Source organism: Athene cunicularia (genome assembly GCF_003259725.1).
Source record: "Athene cunicularia isolate RWA chromosome 18 unlocalized genomic scaffold, athCun1 chr18_part1, whole genome shotgun sequence".
Lineage (NCBI taxonomy): Eukaryota > Metazoa > Chordata > Aves > Strigiformes > Strigidae > Athene > Athene cunicularia.
The window spans coordinates 4,116,484-4,136,194 of NW_020799123.1; the positions used below are offsets into that span (position 1 = coordinate 4,116,484).

General features: G+C 38.3%; 1 protein-coding gene across 2 annotated transcripts; it reads right to left on the reverse strand.

Moving 5' to 3' along the window:
• Positions 1-436: 436 nt before the first annotated feature.
• On the reverse strand, positions 437-19,573 carry NARF (nuclear prelamin A recognition factor). Of its 2 annotated transcripts, none has more exons than XM_026861104.1 (10): positions 19,493-19,573; positions 18,363-18,506; positions 16,583-16,715; positions 15,212-15,346; positions 10,208-10,326; positions 9,232-9,361; positions 8,472-8,544; positions 5,496-5,633; positions 4,734-4,891; positions 437-4,144 (listed from the first exon to the last, which is right to left on the reverse strand). In XM_026861104.1, the coding sequence occupies exons 2-10, from the start codon at positions 18,435-18,437 to the stop codon at positions 3,903-3,905; spliced, it is 1,203 nt and encodes a 400-aa protein (XP_026716905.1). In that variant the 5' UTR covers positions 18,438-18,506; positions 19,493-19,573; the 3' UTR covers positions 437-3,902. The 2 variants fall into 2 exon arrangements, with proteins under 2 accessions (XP_026716905.1, XP_026716906.1); XM_026861105.1 differs by lacking the exon at positions 19,493-19,573 and adding an exon at positions 18,857-18,864.
• Positions 19,574-19,711: the final 138 nt, after the last annotated feature.

A 19,711-nucleotide genomic window follows, 5' to 3' on the forward strand; every position in this document is an offset into this window, starting at 1 on the left:
CCCCCCCCCCTTGCATTTATAAATATCAGGCTGCACACAAACAAGTATCTTTACTGTTCCAGTACACCAGCATTTTAACTGTTTATAGTAAACTTGTGTGTAACTAGTCAACCCCCATCGACTGGCTTCATCCAGCAAGGTTGTTCTTCCCAGGGAAGAGAGCTATAAAGCCACTAGATACTTGTCTGCCTTGCAACAATTCAATCTATTATTTCACAATTATAGAGAGCAAATGACCATTTCCTACTGCTATTCAGCAACCTTCTCCTTCCCTTTATCACAGTTTGAAGTGTAGCTGTAAATTCAGAATGCTCATAAAGAGCTGACATGGCATTTACTAAGTGTTCATGTTGAACTCACTAAACTAGCTCAATTGTTAAAACAAAGGGTACTTAAAGAGTTAAGCTTTTATACAGAATGAGACAGAATCAGTACATCGTTCAGTATCAAGATTTATTTAGGACAATTCATGGTCATGCTCCATTTGAATACAAAGCACCAAAATTCAGGTAACTGAACATTATTCAAATATAATCGAGTTGAGACTGCTGCGTACAGATCTGTTACTCTAGGTGATAGCATAGCTCACGGCTGTCCACGTCCAGTAACTACAGCGGACAAACACACGGTGCTGTGGCAGAGGCAAACTTACTGGAGAAGGACTAGCAAAAGTACTTCACAACGCCCGTCCCTTGTTGTGGCAGTCTCGGAATAAAGTACCATAACCCAAGGTATCAAGCACTTGATAGGCTCAAGTCAACAATACCCCGACAACTTCCAAATTAATTTAGCATTTCCAGTTACTTTCCCACAATCCTGCCAATTTAGGGTTTTCTAAAAATCATCTAGAGACAAGATTGTCTCAGCACAACATTCAACTGAGAAGTAAAGCACTCTGGCTGTGACCACACCAGGAACTCTTCCCATTGCTGAAAAGGCAGGAGCAATGAAAATTATTAGTTGCCAAAACCATATCAGGAAACTACATAACGCTGTAGTTTCAGAAAGTGTGGCTACAAACACATCAACAATGACAAGACTTCTCAACAGTAGATTTAAAAGCCAGAATCAAATCTTAGGTGAGCATTTCCCTATATATGAAGTTGCAACAAGGTTTTCTGATACATGTTAAAATTTCAGTGAAAGAAGATGGAGAGGGAAAGAGTTATCACAGTTAAGGGAAATGATTTTTAAAATTTTTTTTTCAAACTGGCACTTTAAAGAAAGGAGCTTTAAAAACTTAAAATCAGTTTTACTCCAAAAAGTCTTATAAAACAAAAGTTGACAAAAAAAGAGAGACAAGTCTCAGTCACTGTAAGTCACTAGTTATAATACATACATTCGACCTAGCCACTAACAGCTGCCCAGTTAGATGCCCTCCTCATCTCTGAAAGGAATACTGTGGCAGACAAATAATCTACTAGATTTTTACATTGCTACTATCTCCATAGGTTAAAACACTTGAGTAGATGGAAGAAATGGTGAATTCGACTGAAATTATTTTATGCACTGAGCCACCAACTTCCCTTGTAGTGGGAGCGCAGCACAGTATGTTGTAGGCAGATTTGTTTCACCTGCTGGCCCCTCCGGTGGGTCTCCCACCAGCACGGGAAGCGAGGCTCTCCCTGCAGCCAGGTGAGCGTAATGGCAAAAGAGAACATGTACAGCAGTGCCACCGACACAAGAGGAGTATTTTTCAAGTTGTACAAACAGTCCAAGGGTATCCTTTCAGAACAGCAAGGCAGCTCTTTTGTAGTTTAGAGAAGATTTCATCAGAAAAGCAAGTAACTTTTTCGTACCATTTCATCCAGTATACACACATTAAAAAAAAAGCATACTATACAAAGAACTGAAGCAATATAATTTAAACATGCCATCAAGCTATAAACCATATATACATAGAAACATATGCCTGTACAAACAGAACCAGACCCCTTTATTACAAGATAATTCTGGTTTTAAGTTTTCAGAGGAAATCATGACAGATAAAGAAAAATCAGACCAAAGGAGTTGAATGTTGCTTCTAAAAGTAATGTTCAGAGATGTCATGCAACACCACCATCTTTCTTTAGCAGACATTTATTACAGTTTCAGCTATACATAGGTCTTCCCACGATGTCTGGACTCCCTTCCTGAACAGAGGTAGATTTCTGTAGATGTTCTGATATTGCACCACGTAAGTATAACATTTTTATTACAACAAGGAACAACTTACAAAGGCTAATTTATGGGTATAATCTCATTGTCTGCATTTAGGTAGCACAGTAATCAAATTCATTTGCACTTGAAAGAAACATCCCTCAAAGTGAAATGTTTTGCTATTTAGGTGGAGGTCCAATTGAAAGCTGCAGTTCTATTAACAACTTCACAAGAAGAGAACTCCCTCTTGTCATCAGGGTAACATCCCTAAGCCTGTCTCTCTCCTTTTGAGCCCCTGTTGTTTAGCCAATGCAGGAACTTGCACTGACTTCACTGATGCCTTTATCCCACCCACTGTCTTCAAGTTAAATGCGGATTTCAAACACACACAGGTTTTTGCAGTATTCGATCTTACTCATACAAGCAGTTGTAACATTATGAAATTTCCAAGAAGATTCATTCAGACTGCCTGAAATGATTAAAAAAGCCCATCCACACTTTCGGACTGGAAAAGGAAAGCTGAAACTTTGCTAGCTTCAAACAGCCATTAATCGGGAACAAATTTGATGCTACAAGGAAAATCTGAACAAGTTTGATTGTAGTTTCATTTTTTTTTTATCCATCACGTTCTAACAACTCATGAAGTTGCAGAAAAGCTTGCATGCAAAGACCACTTTAAGATGTCTGTTAAATGAAACCTCTACAGCATACTTAAATAAATGCACCAAAATTCATGATGCCAAGGTATAGTAACTTTTGATGAGCTCACAAGCATTGCTAAGTACTTTTTTCAGAGGCACTGCATGAAGTTATTTTTACAGAAGTCTGTCAACATGGAGAAAAATGAAAGAACACTCTGGTATTCTGCATACCGAAATAGAGAATAAGACTGCTCTAAGTCTGGCTCAGCAAATCTAGCAAAGTTATGGTATGAATGTGCTCGCCTGACAGTGCATATGCACATTTCACTCTCACAAAGAAGCCAGACAAAGGAAGCAGCACCACTCTTCCTAGCTGCACATTTTTAAGAAAACTTACAGGGAAAGTAAAGTTATTTTTGTACCAATCAACCTACTTGGAACTATTTTAAATGAAGGATTGCATTACAACCATTTAGCATTAGCATCCCAAATCCAGTTTATATGAAGCATCCTGTTCCTTACAAAATACCACATCAGTAAGGAATGGTGACTAGCTTGGAACAGAATAGTTCTTGTTAAAATACAGATAGAAGGCATAGATAAATTCTTTACACTTCTCCATATACACACCTGTCTCTTCTGTAAAGGTTTTGTTTTTTGTTAACAAGGCAAGTAAATCCCAGTTACTTCACAACTGCAACAATATTGAAATTCACCATGACTATTTTCCTGTGATGAAAGAGAGTACCTAGGAGGAGGAGTAAAATAATCTCACCTTCTTGGGGGAGCCCGTTTTGTAAAGTGAGTAACCTCATCGGGAACTACACTCCCTGTCCCTGGCAAAAAGCGCTTATGTACCTTGCAAGATCATGTTTTTGAATAAAGAAATTCATTAAAGGTGGGAGATTACACACAGTAAAAGATAAATGACAATGGCAGGAACCAGGGCTTTTGGAGACTTCTTTTTGTTTTTAAAAAGCAATGGTTCTTCACAAATAATAATCCACAATTATGAAGCGTCTCATTCATACACTCGGCTAGTGCATAGCATCTGCAATTGCATAGAATGTTTCCAGTGCTGAATCTGTAACTAACCTAAGCAAATCTTTTGCACGTTTGACATTACCATTTAATATCCAAATTGTTTGCTGTTTGATTTACTGCACTGTATTTGGTGTGCAAAGTTTCCTGGACCTTCTTGGAGTCCATGCCCTCCAGCCAGTCCTGGTACATCTGTTGTACGTGCACATTGGTTTCTGGAAGTCTAACAGGTATTGCAGCATACACTTCTTCCATCTGGTTAAGCAGTGCTTTATCTGGTTTTCCATCTTCTGTTTGTGCCTGACCTTTTCCATTTAGGCACCCTTAGGGGAAAAAAAAGGAAACAAAAAAGCCGCAAAGGTGATGGAGACTTGATAGGAAGAAAAAGTTTATGTTAACTTAGAATGTTTTTTTCATACTTGTCTACAGAAAAAAAAGTTGTCTCTACATAAACCACCCCCCCCACTACTAGCATTTGTATTGCCTTAAAGCAACTCCAATATCAACATCATCTGAGCGTAAATGAGGTTTCTATATCAACAATCTTTCTCTGCCTTCTCCATGGTTTTATGATCTTAATAATGTTCCTTGTCTCTTCCTGCCCTTGACAACCACCACTTCAGAGTATTTCCTCTGAGGTTTGAAATAATCATGAGAGCCAATGCTGTCACTTATTTATAGGTCAGAAGAGAGCAAATAACATTGCGGTTAATTTTAGAAAACCCAATCAATTTCTGGGCCAACCCCGCACACATAATTGGTGTTCCAGACTGTTCATTAAATAGTAAGCATTTTAGATTATTAAGAAGAGAATTAAGAAGGAACAAAATCAAGCGCGTGCCTGTAAGACAACTTTCCTTTGAAATTCAAGGTATGTGTGTGGAACTACTGCGGATCAACAACTATTCTTACCTCCTGGGCAGGCAAGGACTTCTACAAAATGGTACAAAAACTTTCCTTTTTTCAACTTCAGAACCATGTTTTGGATATTTCTAAAACCATAAGCTGCTGCAAAACGCAGTACTGTCTCACCATCCTTTTCAAGAGTAACTTCCTGAAAGTCCTTGTTCCTGTAAAGACACACAGAATACATTTTAAACTCCCACATTACCAAAGGGATGACCCAACTGTGCTGGTTTGCATTCAGACACTCTAAAGAGCACAAGTGTAACACTAAGATTAAAGTCAACTCTTCCAGTTTCTAAACTGAGCTAAGCAGAAGTTAGGATTGAATTTTTAGAACAGAATTATACTTATTTTTTAAGGGCAGGTAAGTTATTAATAAAAGTAAAGCTAGCAGGAGCTACTTTACAGCAAGAAATCTACAGGTTTATAACGCAACTGCCAAGCAGAAAAAGAGCCAGGTTAGCAATAACAGCATTAGGGTTCACTGTAGCGAAAACTAAACCAGGGGAGGTTTATACTGGATATTAGAAACTAATTCTTTAACAAGAGGGTGGTCAAACACTGGAACAGGCTTCCGAGCAAGGTGGTCGATGCACCAAGCCTGTCAGTGTTTAAGAGGCATTTGGACAATGCCCTTAACACGCTTTAACTTTTGGTCAGCCCTGAAGTGCAGTTGGACTAGATGATCGTTGTACGTCCTTTCCAACTGAAAATACTCTATTCTAACTAGTCCACCTTACGTGACAAGGATACAAAACTTTAACTTACTTTAATGCTTTGTAGGTGATTTCCTTGACATCCATGCCAAAAAGCTCCTTTGCAGCATGTTTAAATATGTGCTCCAGGTAACCATCGGACCTCTTCCCATCATGCCTTACTACATCTCCCTCCTTTATATCATCAAACCTTAGAAAACAACAGAAAAATAGATCAACTCAAAAATTTCATTCCTTCACTTCAATAAAGTAGTGTGTTTTTCCCCTTCTGTCTCCTCCCCAAAAAGAGTTTTATAGCAGTGAGTGAGAACATGTTAACATTTTTATTTATTACAGCTTATAAAAATTTGAACTATCTAGGACAGCAGTAAAACGATGGAAAAAATAAAATGAAAAAAAAATATAAAAGGATGCAGGGCTTTCCATGTTCAAAAACCTCAAGCAACAGTTATTTATAAGAATGCACATTCAGCACAGCCTAAAGACTTGGTTAACAGCCATTCCCTTTAACATACACTTTTGGGAAAAAAATAATTTGTAGCATGTGAAAATACAGAAGTACTTCAGAAGTTAGAAGCCTTTGCTCATGAAGAATTCTCCTGCTCCCAGAGCTGTCTGTCACAGCCTGTAACACTGTGCCACTCAAATAACAAGTATCAGTACAGTTGCAAGCAGGAAAAAACACTGTACCTTTAGATAAGTGCTACACAATAGTTCAGGAAATAAAATTAATGAGATCATATCCAGTGGGCATTGCAGTCACCTGGAGGTTCACCTGTCCCCTAGTTAAAACCAGCACTGGGGAGCACATGTTGCTGTAGTATAAACTACTGGGATGTGTGCGGGTGATGGCCAAAGACCACATCTCTACAGCCTCATGTTCCTTTCTGACAAAGGATCGACAGGGGGGTGTGGCAATGCTAGTTTCAGGAGGAGATATTTCTCTTCAGATTAGCAAATGGACAGATTATGTCCTTTGCTCATACATGTAAAAGCCTCTCCAGCTGCAGTCTAGCGACCTTCTTCCCAGAACATCCAGCCATGACCTTTCCTAGCCTATGTTGCTAGCTCTTGCCTGAGCAGCAGGCCAGGCACAGTGTTCAACCACAAAACAAAAGTGAAAATTACCTTACTGGCAAAAATGCTGAAGTTTTCATAATGACAGAGAAATATTTTAATCACTAAAGAGCTGAAGTTTACAAGTTCAGTATGCCTATCCCCTATATGCTATGCCATTGCATCTACTTAAGAACTATTGCAACTTTTGGTGGCTGTCGTTTTTTGCTTTGCTATTCGTTAGCATTCTTAGCATATTTTAGACTAGATATTAGGAAACATTTCTTTACAGAATGGGCTCGTTGGGCGTTGGAATGGGCTGCCCAGGGAGGTGGTGGAGTCCTCATCCCTGAAGGTGTTCAAGAGTAGAGTCGACATAGTGCTGAGGGATCTGGTGTAGCTGGGAACTGTCAGTGTTAGGTTAATGATTGGCCTAGATGATCTTCAAGGTCTTTTCCAACCTAGACAATTCTGTGTGATTCTGTGATTCTCTAGATACAAAAGCGAGTTGAGAACTCAAACATGAGCTGTTTTGTTCATACCACTGCTTTAATACCAAGCACCAAAAGTTGCTGCTGTGCTGGGACTTGTTTTAAGACAAGGAGTTTGAGTTACATAAATTTCTCCACAAAATCTACTTTTAGGGCATGAGAGCAAAAAAAATCTATGTCATCAGGTCTCACAGCCTGAACCAGTATTACCAGATCAGTTCTTTTAAAATTATTTTCCGAAATAAATTGATCCAATAAAACAAGTATATTCAGAGTAAAGAGCTTGTTCTTTCCTTGGACAGGCTGATTTAGAAATAAATGACCATCTCTGTGCGATTATGTCTGTAAGAACTTTATGTAATTCTCATTCTGTGTAGCAATCTCTGGTAGAAGTAATCACGGGAGCTGGGGCTACCCTACAAACACAGCTCTGAAAATGTTACCACTGTACCACTTAAATTTCTCCAGTTTAGACAAGGTCCAAGCAGGACATGAACTGAAAATGAAAAGGATTTTTTTAAAATTTCCAGAGCTTTCTATTTTATGCAAGAAAGCATGTTTATTGCTCCATTATGGCCACTTTGGAAAGATACCAAGTAACATCTGTCACACTTGAACAAAGATCAGTGAGCAGTGAGACCAGCCCTTGTAACTAAGCCTGAGAATTAAAACAACATGCATGTTGCTTTCTGAGCCAGTCATACAGTAAGCAAACAAAAATCTCTTCAATGCTTTTTGTGATTTTTCACCTAAAGCATGTTTCAATTTTATCTAATCTTGAAAAACTAACTGCTGTTTTCAGTATAAAAACAATTAATTACCATTTCCTGAAAGGGTGCTGCTTCTGTCAATTCTACAGGAACATATTAGGGGAAGTGGAAATTTACTGTCAAGATGCTGCTCTGAATGGGAGGGAAGCACAGAACAGATGGTCAACCCCATGACTGCATCCCAGCATCTTTGTGTGAGGCCAGACAGTTGGAGGGGGGCAAATGAAACTGCTCAGCCTTATACAAGCTCAGGCACAGGAGAGCTCTGAACGGGGTCAACCCCTTCAGACAGTCACACTTACTAGCAAGCTGTGAACTTGCTACAGTCAAATCTAATATCACTACATTAAAATATAAATAAGGAGCTACACTAATCTTCTAAAATTATAAATTTTAAAGGAGTCACTAGATCAGGGTCATAATCTCGAATTACCTGCTTTGTTTTCAGACAGTGTATACAGTGCTATATTATCGGTTTCATATTACTTTTATATATAGTAATGAAGATTGAAGAGAATACTTTGGGATTTTTTGGCCACTATATAAAGGATGAGGCTTTAGTATACTGAAGCTCTGACGCAGGCTTTTTTTCTTGAAAAAGAAAAACCATATTTTTGAGAAGTTTTACATTTATGTTGAGTACGCTCAAAGGTGGTGTTATCTGTCATCAAATACAGGAATAAGGAAGCAATCCACAACAAAACTACTTACAAACTATCTACAGCTACTTCAGTCACATCTTTCATAGACACATTTTTCTGTTCCATTATTTGGACAATTTCACCTGTAGGAAAACACATGACATTTTACTTTCAACACAAAGCAAAATGCACATGCTGTGCCTCTGTTTAAGAGATCAATATCTCAACACCTATATGTGCTACAGTCATTCTCCAGTTCTTTACTACAGTCAGTTCCCTCCAGTAACTGAGAAGGCTGACACTTCCAGCCCTGAAGAAAAGGGCCTTCAGCTTGCTCCAAACTTTGCATAACACTATCTTTAGCCTTTCTGTTAGGTAGAGTTTGGAAGATGTTTCTACACTGCAGGGGAAAAAGGAGGATACACAGTTTGGATGTTAAGCCTAAAGAGAAGAGCCATACCAAAAAGCCACTGGTGTCATGCATTTGTGATGTTATGAACAATCCCAGTGGAGATCCAATAGACAAGAAAGACTTTAAATATGGATTTACACAACTCTTACCTTTCTCAAGAGGCTGACAAAAGTGAATACCTGAATCTTGTTTTCAGATTAATATGAACTCAGAAGGAAATTATTTTCCACTTTGCCTTCCCAGACAATACCTATACTACCAGCAGCACAAAAACATGTACTTATTTTTAAAGCAGAAAAAAAGTGCCAACCTTACAACTAAAGCAGTCTTGAAAAAAGCAAAGTTTGGCATAAAAGCTATTCTAACAATGGTGATTCACTTGTATCTTTATAAATAGTAAGTTTAAAGAAGATTTAACCTGATGTCAGAACACAATCAACTTCTTGTGAATTATACAAGGCAGTGTAGAAATCTTCCCGCAAGGCTTCCAGTTTTTTGTCATAACAAGGCGCCACAATTACATGGAAAATTTTATCAGGAGACAAGTTCTGTGGAACACAGAAGAGAACACATGTGAACTCCATGAAAAGCAGAAGACAGCTTGAAGGATGACAAGGACAAAAATAGGATCATTAACTCTATGCAGGTAATACTAGTAAGCAATCCCTAGCAATTAAATTTAAAGACTGCCACACACAGATGATTTGCCAGAAGACACAAAGACATCCAAAGTCAGTCTTCCGGCTGAAACTTTTACTTATTCCTTCAGACCACATTTTCTGCAGCTTTTGATTGCCTTAGCAAGTGAATGCAAGTCAGGACTTCAGAATTCTGTTTTCTAGCTGTCACTTTAATCCACAGCAAGCCCATCAATGCAGAGACAGAAATACCTTCCTATATCATGTGGATGTATTTGAATTTAATTATGCTACGTGGAAAGAACAGCAACTTGTTCAATGTACAAAATTGAGAAGATAAAGTTCAGTTTCCAGGATAGAATGCTTTTAGTGATCCCGGATAACAGGGCAATCTCTACACTATTCTTCTCCACTCCACTGTTTTGGCTGTGCTATAGAACAGCATTGGACAAGAATCTCTTTAGCTACCCTGGATTTAATTTTATCCATAAATATCTAAATCCATGTTGCACCGGGAGCACAAGGATTGCTGCCAGTTCACACCACACCACATGAAATGAGGTTCTTTGTATATTCTTCTTACCATTGCCACCTGTATGGCAGCAGAGCACCATTTATTCTTCAAGTAAAGCACAAACGATTTAGGAAGATGCTTTATCACTTTACAATACACTAAGACTTATATTTCTGTACTAAAACCCACTAGCCCATCTTTTTATAAGAGTATAATGGTAAAAAAAAATTGGAATTACCTACCTGCTGCCTGGCAAAGTAGCCCTTCACCAGGGAGCCCATGATCTGCTGTGGAGACTTTGCAGTGCAAATGTGAGAGGTCACAAGATTGGTAAGTACCCTTTCAGCATACCGGATCCAACCTAGAACAACAGAAAAAAAAATCACAGCTAGACAACAAATTAACACAGAAACATGGTAAAGTGGCAGCAGTTACAGAACATCACTTAAAAATGAAACCCCCTTCAAGGCAGGTGGGACATTTCCATGTAGGCTGGAAGCCTCACCTAGGGAACTACAGGAAACCTTGAAGCTCTGTTAATAATGCTTTACAGTTGGCTATCAATAATTCACAGTGTCATTAATTCTAGACCTAGAAGCCACTGTGAACTTCATGACCCTTTCTAATGTATAGATTTAACAAAGCAAATAGAACAGGACCCCAGCTAACAAAGAGTAAGTTGACTTTTTAGACCTCAGACCTTGGATCACCAGAAACTACAACAAATGTACTCTGTTAGCTGCTTAACTGTAACCTTCTGTTTCCTGAGATTTAATATCCATGCACCCAGCTTGCCTCCTCTAGAACAGAAGAGTCACATGGAAGCATTATCACAAGATGCACATGGATTAAGCCTGGAAAAAAATGGCTTCTTTTACTATTGTTAGAGTAGCCACACCTTCTTTAGAAACACCCACACTCTCAATCACACAGAGTAATCAACTGCAATCTCTGTGTTCAACATTCTTAGTTACCCAAGAGCCCCCCTCCCTTTCAGCAGACTCCTTTCAGCATTTCAGCTATGATATTATTCCCCACCTGCCAGAACAGGAACTGACAAATGAGCAGATTAAGTTGAGTGTGCAATTCTCTCTTAGGCACTGAAAACAACAGCCCAGAATCTCTCACACCAAGGATTGAGAACTTTTTGCTTCGCCTACATGAACTGAGAAGCAGATACCTAAATTGCACCGAAGTTTTAGGCCCAGCCTTCTAGGGCAGTGTGTTGCTTTTGGCACTAAGAAATAAGGAAAAATATCACACTTAAGTCTTTTATCTTCAAATGGATTACAATGTTTACATAAAGAGAAAAATTGCTGTGAAGCACATGCTGCCCAGGAAAGGTAAAACCTGCATGTTAATTCTTAAGCTTAAGCATTACCAGGTGTTCATTTCAAGTCAGAACACTGCCACAAAGGCCAATGGCAGCACATAACTGGAATCCAAGCAGTGTTCAGATTGTTTGTCACTCTATAGTAGAGAAGTGGTTTTTCTAGTGTAATATAGAATTTTTCTGATGAAAATGAGAAAGTATAAGCATTAGGGAAACATAAGGATCCTCCAGCTGTTTAAATATTCCCTGTTCTTGTTAAAGTATAGGCTTCAAGATTAACAGACACTGGTCTCCATGGAAAAATCTCAGAGACATGTATCATCTTCAACAAGCATTCATTTCTGTTGTAGAAAAAGCTAGGGACTCAGGGATTTACATGTCAGAACTGTGCTCAATTGCTAGACTCTGAATAGGAACTTTGCTTAATGTCCAACTTTAATTGGGACTTTAAGGCCAAGATATTACCTGCAACAAAGGACTTAATTTCTTGGTGCTTGGTACAGAGGCTGTATTAGGCTTTGTACCAAGCCACATATTCTGCACAATATGTATATCCTATTTCTTATATGGCTTTACTCCCAATTGCTGTCAAAATAGAACAAAAACTGCTCCAAACAAAATAAGGACAGTTTTAAAAACCACAGTTCCCTGTACTTTAGTAGCATTTCTGGAAGGTCCTTCCCTTATGTACTGCAACTATGACTACCATTAATCACCACAGCACTTCTGCCATGAGGCTGGTTTTTAGAATTGGAATGTTTTAGATATCGTAGTCATGAACTATAAGAAAGTTTAACTAAATCCCAAAAGATTTCTGGAAGATACTGTCCAAAGCAATTTTTTAAATTGTTTCTTTCCTTGCAATAGATGGAACAAGTGCCTAGTAGTTCCAGCTCCACAGTGACCATTAGTCACTGTTTAATTACATAAGCAGCCCTGGTGAATGAGCAACACAAAGCATTTATCTGCACTTCACAGACGCACGAGCTGTTTCTGCCTACTCATCAGCAGGGCTGAATTCCAGAGCCACAGTTACATGAAGCCAAAGATAGCCAGTTCTTATATCAGCGTACCTCTGTACTCATACAGACCCTTCATCAATTCATTCAGATTCATTTGTTGGCTTGTGTTAGCATCACAGAACAACCAGAAACCCCTACAAACCCCTGTACAAATTCTTGCAGGTGTATTTCAGAACACGTTCTTTTTTGTGGTTTATTGTGAGTAGATCACAAAGATGCATGATATAAACATCAGCATAAACTGCAGAAAAACTAAGAAAACTTTTGCTACTGTACTCCCCCCCAATACCTGTAAAAATAAATTGGTTTAGTTGACTGGGAAAAAAACACCTGAATCCTCAGTAGTTATGCTATTCCTACTTATGCTGTAAGCCTGCCCCACTGACCTGTTCAGGGAGTTCACAGAGGCTGGCCATGCACTAAAAATGCTGCCTGGTTCAGAGAGCAAGTGATTCATGTTGCTTACCGGTTTGGTAGATTAAGGAAGAAAACTCATTACTTCTGACACATTACATATACAATAAGTAGTTACACTCTTGTACTTTCAACAGAAAACAACAAACAAAAAAATTAGCTCGCTCTTAAGGGAGCAGCAAGAAGAGGAGGTAAGAACAATTCAGGCAGAGACAGTAAAACATCCTTTTATCAGGTTATGCTCTTTTGCTCCTGGTAGATTTTACACCACAGAGCACTCCTGCAGAGGGTGATATTTCTATGGAAAGTTACACCCAAAGATAAGTAAGAGGAAAGCAGTTAACTTGAGTTCACAATGACCTTGCATCTTCAGAGCTATATAAAAAAACATTTTGTGATAAACACAGCCAGTAAAAAATAGTCCTGGGATAAAATTATGTAATCTGGGGGTAAGAGAGAGGAAGGAGAATGAGGAACAGAAAATGTACCCTGACAATTAAATTCAGGAAACACAGCAAACAACCTTACTTTAAAGATGACGATGACTTTTCTTCTGTGGTTGCTGTCAACAGGAATGAAATACCATATGCTTTCAGAATGTATTTACAGTGATTATTTCTATTCAGTTTTCCACGAGATGGAAAGCACCCATGCTTCTGTTAGCTATCTGCTGTGGTATAGATGTTAACATCGTAACTAGCACTGAAAATGGAAACAATCTTCTGTAGAAGATACAAGAAAAGTGTTCCATTAACTATTTTAAAGTACTTCCAATGAGAGCAGCAGATAATCTGAGCTCTGTTTCTAGACGAAGAAAATTAAAGTTATCTCAGAAGAAGTTCTAAAAGAAATTATCAGGTCTTGAATTTTAAGTGAACCACGTACAACAAGACAAAGCTAAGTACTAGGGGGGTTGTTTCAACTTTGCAGGTTTTACATGAAAAAGCAGCAGCATACAGTATGTCTGCTCCTGAAGACAGGAGGTAACACTAAGATAGTAGTAACAGAAAAAAAAAAAAAAAAAAAAAAGAAAAAAAAGAGACTCTTCCTTGTAATACATATGTAATTCCTAAAGTGTAACCCAGATACTTCCACTACAGAACACACAAAAGTACAATTAAAGCATCAGTATTTAAACTTTTAAATCAATGACAACAGTAGATTCTGGGGATCACCAAATGCAACTAACTCAGTCTCTTGTCATTGTAACTTCTTTAAAGGATGCAATTCACTTACTTCAAAGCTAGAAAGAAACATTTTTGTATTTTTTGGAAAAGCAATACCATGAACTTTAGTGTGGAGTTAAGGGTGGGGCTTAGGCAAAGGAGTTACTTTTACCTCCTTTTTGATACTGCTTTTTTAGGAATGTGACTGAAACTGAAATGACAGTGTGCTAACAAATGGAAAAAGTAAACAATGACTGAATGTTCTACATCTTTTCAGTTTTAAGTGCAGGTTCTGTTCATAACAGAACAAGTTCTCAGGTACAAAATTCTCAGAGGCAAGACATTTAGTGAGTCAAGTCCGTGACATTTCAAGCGGGAATTATTTTCTAAGTGTTAGACATAACCATCTCACAGTCATTAAGAGTAATGTCACTTGCTACTTCCCCCTAGGCTTAAGTGGCAAGTTCAAAATTTTGCTAAAATAATAGAGATTGTGGTTTAATTTTATCAGTTAGCAAAGCTCTTTAAAGATTCTTTTCAATAAGGAAATGTCACGTTAAACTTTGTGATTTGGACACAGAGGCAGGAGTCACTAACTCCTCAATTCCAGTTCTGATTAATTTCTCCTAAAGGTCTTACACAAAAGCACTAGAAATCTCAGTTTCATTACCCAGAGATTCATATGCAATATATGCTTCTTTCACAGAAGTGATGAGAAATACAACTGACTAATAAATGCCACATACAAACACTAGCATAGGAAATCGGTAGTTCAGGTTCTTTGTATTGTCAGAGGCTGTGGACTACAGTAAGGTTTTGGTTTGGTTTGTTTGTTGGGTTTTTTTTTTTTGAAGACCAACAACTGAATTTACACTCCTTACCTTTTACACAGCTCAAACAGAAGACAACTGTAAGATGCAGATAGGGGATTTACAGCAACCTTTCCATCTGCTTGTGTAAGGCCCTACACTGAACTAGCACATCTTCCTTACCGGGCATGATCACACCCATTCTTTGTCTTCACGATTCACATTTATGTCTGTGGCACCCCACTTACAAACAGCAAAGCTGACAATGGCTGTTGGAAACAAATTCTGCTCTCCCAACAGCCCATGAAAAACAGGCCCATCTAGCAACACACTGCAAGGCACTAAGGATGATCAGCGTTACTGCTAACAAGTACTGTGTGTGATATATTAAGTGCTGTAAGTTAGATAAGGCTCCCAAATGAAACCACCCTTCCCTTAGTTCCTTGGAAGTTCCAGTGAGACTGGGCTGAAGTGCAGGAAGGTTGGAGAAATCAGTTCTCACCAGGGCAAGCAGAGGCAAACATGGGTAAGGCATGCTCCTCCTGGTTCCTCCGCTGATACCGCTGCACAAATTCCCTCTGACTCTCCAGGATACTGAAATCAGCAGCTATAGTGGTGTCAAATACATAATGCACCCCTATGAAAGAAGGCAGTAAGGACAGTGAATTACTAGAATGTTTTCCATCTCACAGGCTTCTTTGCAAGTTCCTCCAAAACCTTGGAGGATCAACGGGTATATTCTCTCCCCTCTCCAAATTTTCACAAACAGTAGAGTCAAAAATAAAAGTCATACATTGAAAAGCTATCTTCTATGTTATGAATATAAACGGACCCATCAACTTGCTAATGCTGACTACCAATACTCCAAATAGTTGTCTGCTTCCTTCCAGCATATATTTGCTTATTAATTGAATGAAATTTTACGATTCCTGGGCTATATGCAGCGACTCTAGAAAAGGAGAATTCTTTTCAAGGCATGCTGAAGTCACATACCATTACCCACAAAAAACATACCCAGCTAAGAGGCCTATCTTCCACTGCTGAAGTTGCCTGCAAAGCTACACGAGCCTATCACTAACATAGCAGAGACCACCTGTCTGCTTATTTAGCAACATACTCCTGATATGCCTACGTAATACTGAGCACGTCCTCGCAGCAAGTGAGGCATAGATAATTAACACATTCTAAGTGGGGCACACCAGAACTCAGCGCTCCTTTTAGAGGAAGGAAACATACTGGGGAGAGAAATGTATAAAAACTATGAAAAATAAATATATGGAGGAAACACCTTATAGGTTTTTATTACTGTCTTTTTCCTTCCTCCCTCAAGTACATAAAACCCAAACCTATAGGCAAAGTGCGGTTTGTTTTTTAAATAAAATTTGTATATACAGTATAAAGACCAAAGGAAATGTAACCTGAATGTAAAATAAGCAGATGCAACAGTTCTTGCATGTAATTTCAAATTACACAAAAAGCAGAACTGAGAATCTTCTAGAGATATAATGTGTCAGAAGGACTGGAAGGCATTTTGGATAAGAAATCCCTCTTCCCTCGAGTTACAAAATAAGGGGAAATCTTATTGGAAGCTCATGACAAAACTCTCCCTGATTTCTTGGTAGCAAAGGTTTTGAAGACAGTTGTATAATGTCCTTCTATTCTGTGACCTTTACTAGCAATAGGCTAATGCCACCAATCCATTTCTGAAATTGGTGTATGTCATGCTGGTGCACTGTCATTAATATCACAGAGTGCGTATATCAAACTCTAAGCTAGATTGTGCAATGGCATTTTATGACTGCATAACAGAATTCTGCTGAGGAAGCAAAAAAACCTAAATAATCTCCCCTTTCTGCTCCACTGTCAAACTTACCAAGACTTTTGAGGAAGCCACAGAGTCTCTTGGCTGCATCATTCACAGAGAGATTGAATTTAGCAGCAAAATAAGGCAATGACTGAGGGCATATAGACACTGCCAACACTTTGTGTTTTGAGGTATCACATTTCTGGTAAACAAAACAGAAACAAAGAAAACAAGGTATGTAATTACAACAGGGTAAGGCTCCCTACTTTCCCTCCCTTTTCCATTCCTGAAGTTATTCCTCAGTGTCCTATGCTTCTGTGGGTCAAATCATTAACACCTCTAGGAAACAACAGCCAAGGTTCCCAAGGGCAGGACAGGATGTTCCTCTGATCCTGCCAATGTTCATCTCTTATCATCTGTAGATGTTTCTTTTATATAACTCGGGGGAATCCATCCTTTTTAGGAGAATTATGTGGTTGGTCTCCTAATGGCACAAGGAAAGTTAAGAGACATTCATCACCTATGATGTTCTAGCAATAAGAAACATTCTAGCAAACACAAAAAAAGCTGTCTGTTTAAACATTAATGAGAAACTAATGTTTACAGGAGCATGGGCATTTGAAGTTACAAATACAACCCAGCAAATTAGAGATGTGATCCTTTGGTAAGGCTCCAATGTCTCTATCACTGAAGTTGTTGAGGGAAACTGGCAAGATAAGTACCTTTCACAAACCAGCATTTGTAGACATTGAAGAACCCTTTTAAAATACCCAAGATGATGTGCAATTGCACAGCTCTAATGACTGTGATATTTGTTTGAAGATGAATCTTGTGTTTCAGCTGGGATGTTTTCCACACTAGTGGAACCCTTGGAAGACAAACTGTAACTATGCAACAGACAAAAGTCACCCTAAAAAAGTTAGAGACCATAGTTTGTATAGCGACCCTTCAAGTAAAGCTTCTGACTGCCTAGAAGGCATCTCTCTTGCTTACAGTCCTCTTTTGGTACCTGGCTGCCTCCCTAGTGTAGACTTCAGGTTCTCTTAATAGGATCATTCTGACCCAAAACACTCCCCCTCCTTTTCTTCCTTTTTTCTCAGGTATGATAACATCATAACGTATGAAGAGTTAAACCAGTTCTAAGAAAATTGAATCACTATGTAATCAATCCTCTTATTTATGACACACACATACAGATTAACAAAACACATCAATTCTGGTAGCTATTTCATACCAAGTAAGGACACAGAAGCCTGGAGCAGAATTAAACTAATTCAGTATCAAGATCTAAAGAACTGAGCACTGTACACTGCAACTAGCTTCCAGGAAATCTAGATCTTAGCAGAAAATAAGACAGCAGTAGCAAAACTTATTAAAGCGTTCTAAGAACTCGGACCAAAAAAAAAAATCTGCTCCAAGTATACTCGGCTCAAATATATATTAAACCAATTCTGCTTTCAAAAACATGCCTAGGTAACTTTGTATTATGTAGATACATTGGCACCAAAACCACCCAGAACTGTCCTAGTAACAAAGATGTATTTATGAACATTGAACCACAGACTACTTTCTTACTAGAGTACTGAGGTAGTTGCATTTTCTAAAAATGTTTCTTCTGCACTTGCAGTAACTTTCCTCCAGCATTTAGGTTAAGTGCTATGCCTATCTAGTGCAAAACTATTTTAAGTACTCTAATGTTCATCTTGCTTGAAGCTTTCACTTCCTCTTTGGAAAAAGCATATCTTGACAAATCTTCACATTATCTGCCTTGGGAAACCAAGCTGCTTAGTCATTCTGTAATTGCCACCTCTTCACAGAAAACTGTGTGTTATTGTTTATGTCACTTTACCTTATTAAGGTTTAGAATACGAAAGAGCTCCTTCTGATTCTGCTGGAAAACTCTAGCTCCTTCTTCTGATGTCATACAATTGTCACAAGCTAGGCAGTCACTAAGGAGTATTTTAGCATTAGCCAATGTATCAAACTCATTTTTCTGGAAGGAAAGAAAAGTAAGCAAATATTTAGTAATGATCAAGCAATTTTCAAGACCTCTGCAATGACCCAGCTGAAAAGCCAACATGCCATCACTGTTTTGTTTAAAACATGACAATCCATGACACCTTCATAACATTCAAGATTACTTAGAAGTAACCAAAATAATTTGTGCCATTCCTCTTCATGGCTCTCCTCTTATTATTACTGTGAAACTGAAAAATGTTTACGTGTAAACACAGATCTAAATTTAGCCCCCTAGTCCATGTTCTAGTAACTTGATTTGCATTGCATTTCAGTGCTGACAGTCCCCATCAACCTACCAAGCAACTTTTACTTGAACTATTAAACCTCTTCAATAGCCAGATGCCTCTCTAAGAGCAAGATGGCTTTGGCTTTTTAGGAGGTAAACCAAACTGAATGCAATCCTACAATTACACTGAACATATACTGTGAGATCAAGAGTTTCATACTTCTGGCTACAGTACCATTGGCAGCTTATCTGTGGGAAGAAGGAACACTTGGACATAAGTGTAATATAACTGGACTACTTGCAAAAAAAAAAAAAATTCCTTCAATTAAGAACACACTCCCTGGGAAAGTTACTTGATGAAGAGCAGGAGGTGACCTGTAAGCTTGTCTAGTATAAAGAATAGAGACATTTTGTGCACTTGTACTACCAAAACTTCTCTTTTCTCCTTACAAGCTGTCTCTGTTTTGAACACTTGATACAAGATTTTAATAAAATTTTTTTTAGAACTTCAATTTCTGGTTTGTGTTCCCATAATAAGGGTTTTTTTAATTTCACCTTTTTTTTAAGATTCTCGATTCTCATGTTATGTCCAGAAGCGCTCGTATTGCTTATAACTGCTTGTTGATTAGTGTTGTATTTAGTACTTTAAAGTTACCTACCTATACCTCCTTCGGGGTACAAAACAAAAAAATATACCGATAAGATTATATTACAATTTTCAGAAGTAACATTACCTCTTCAAGACCATCATTTGAACTCAATGCATCAACTGATGTACTCTGTGTATCATCATTTTTCTGTTTTTTACTGCATTCCTGAAACAAAGCATAAAATACACATATCATGCAAAATACGTTCAGTGCTTAACAAGGACATCTTTGCTGAACTGTTTGTATCATTAAAACTAATCTAGTTCTCTTACAGTTTTGGGCAGCGCTGTACCTCTACCTCTA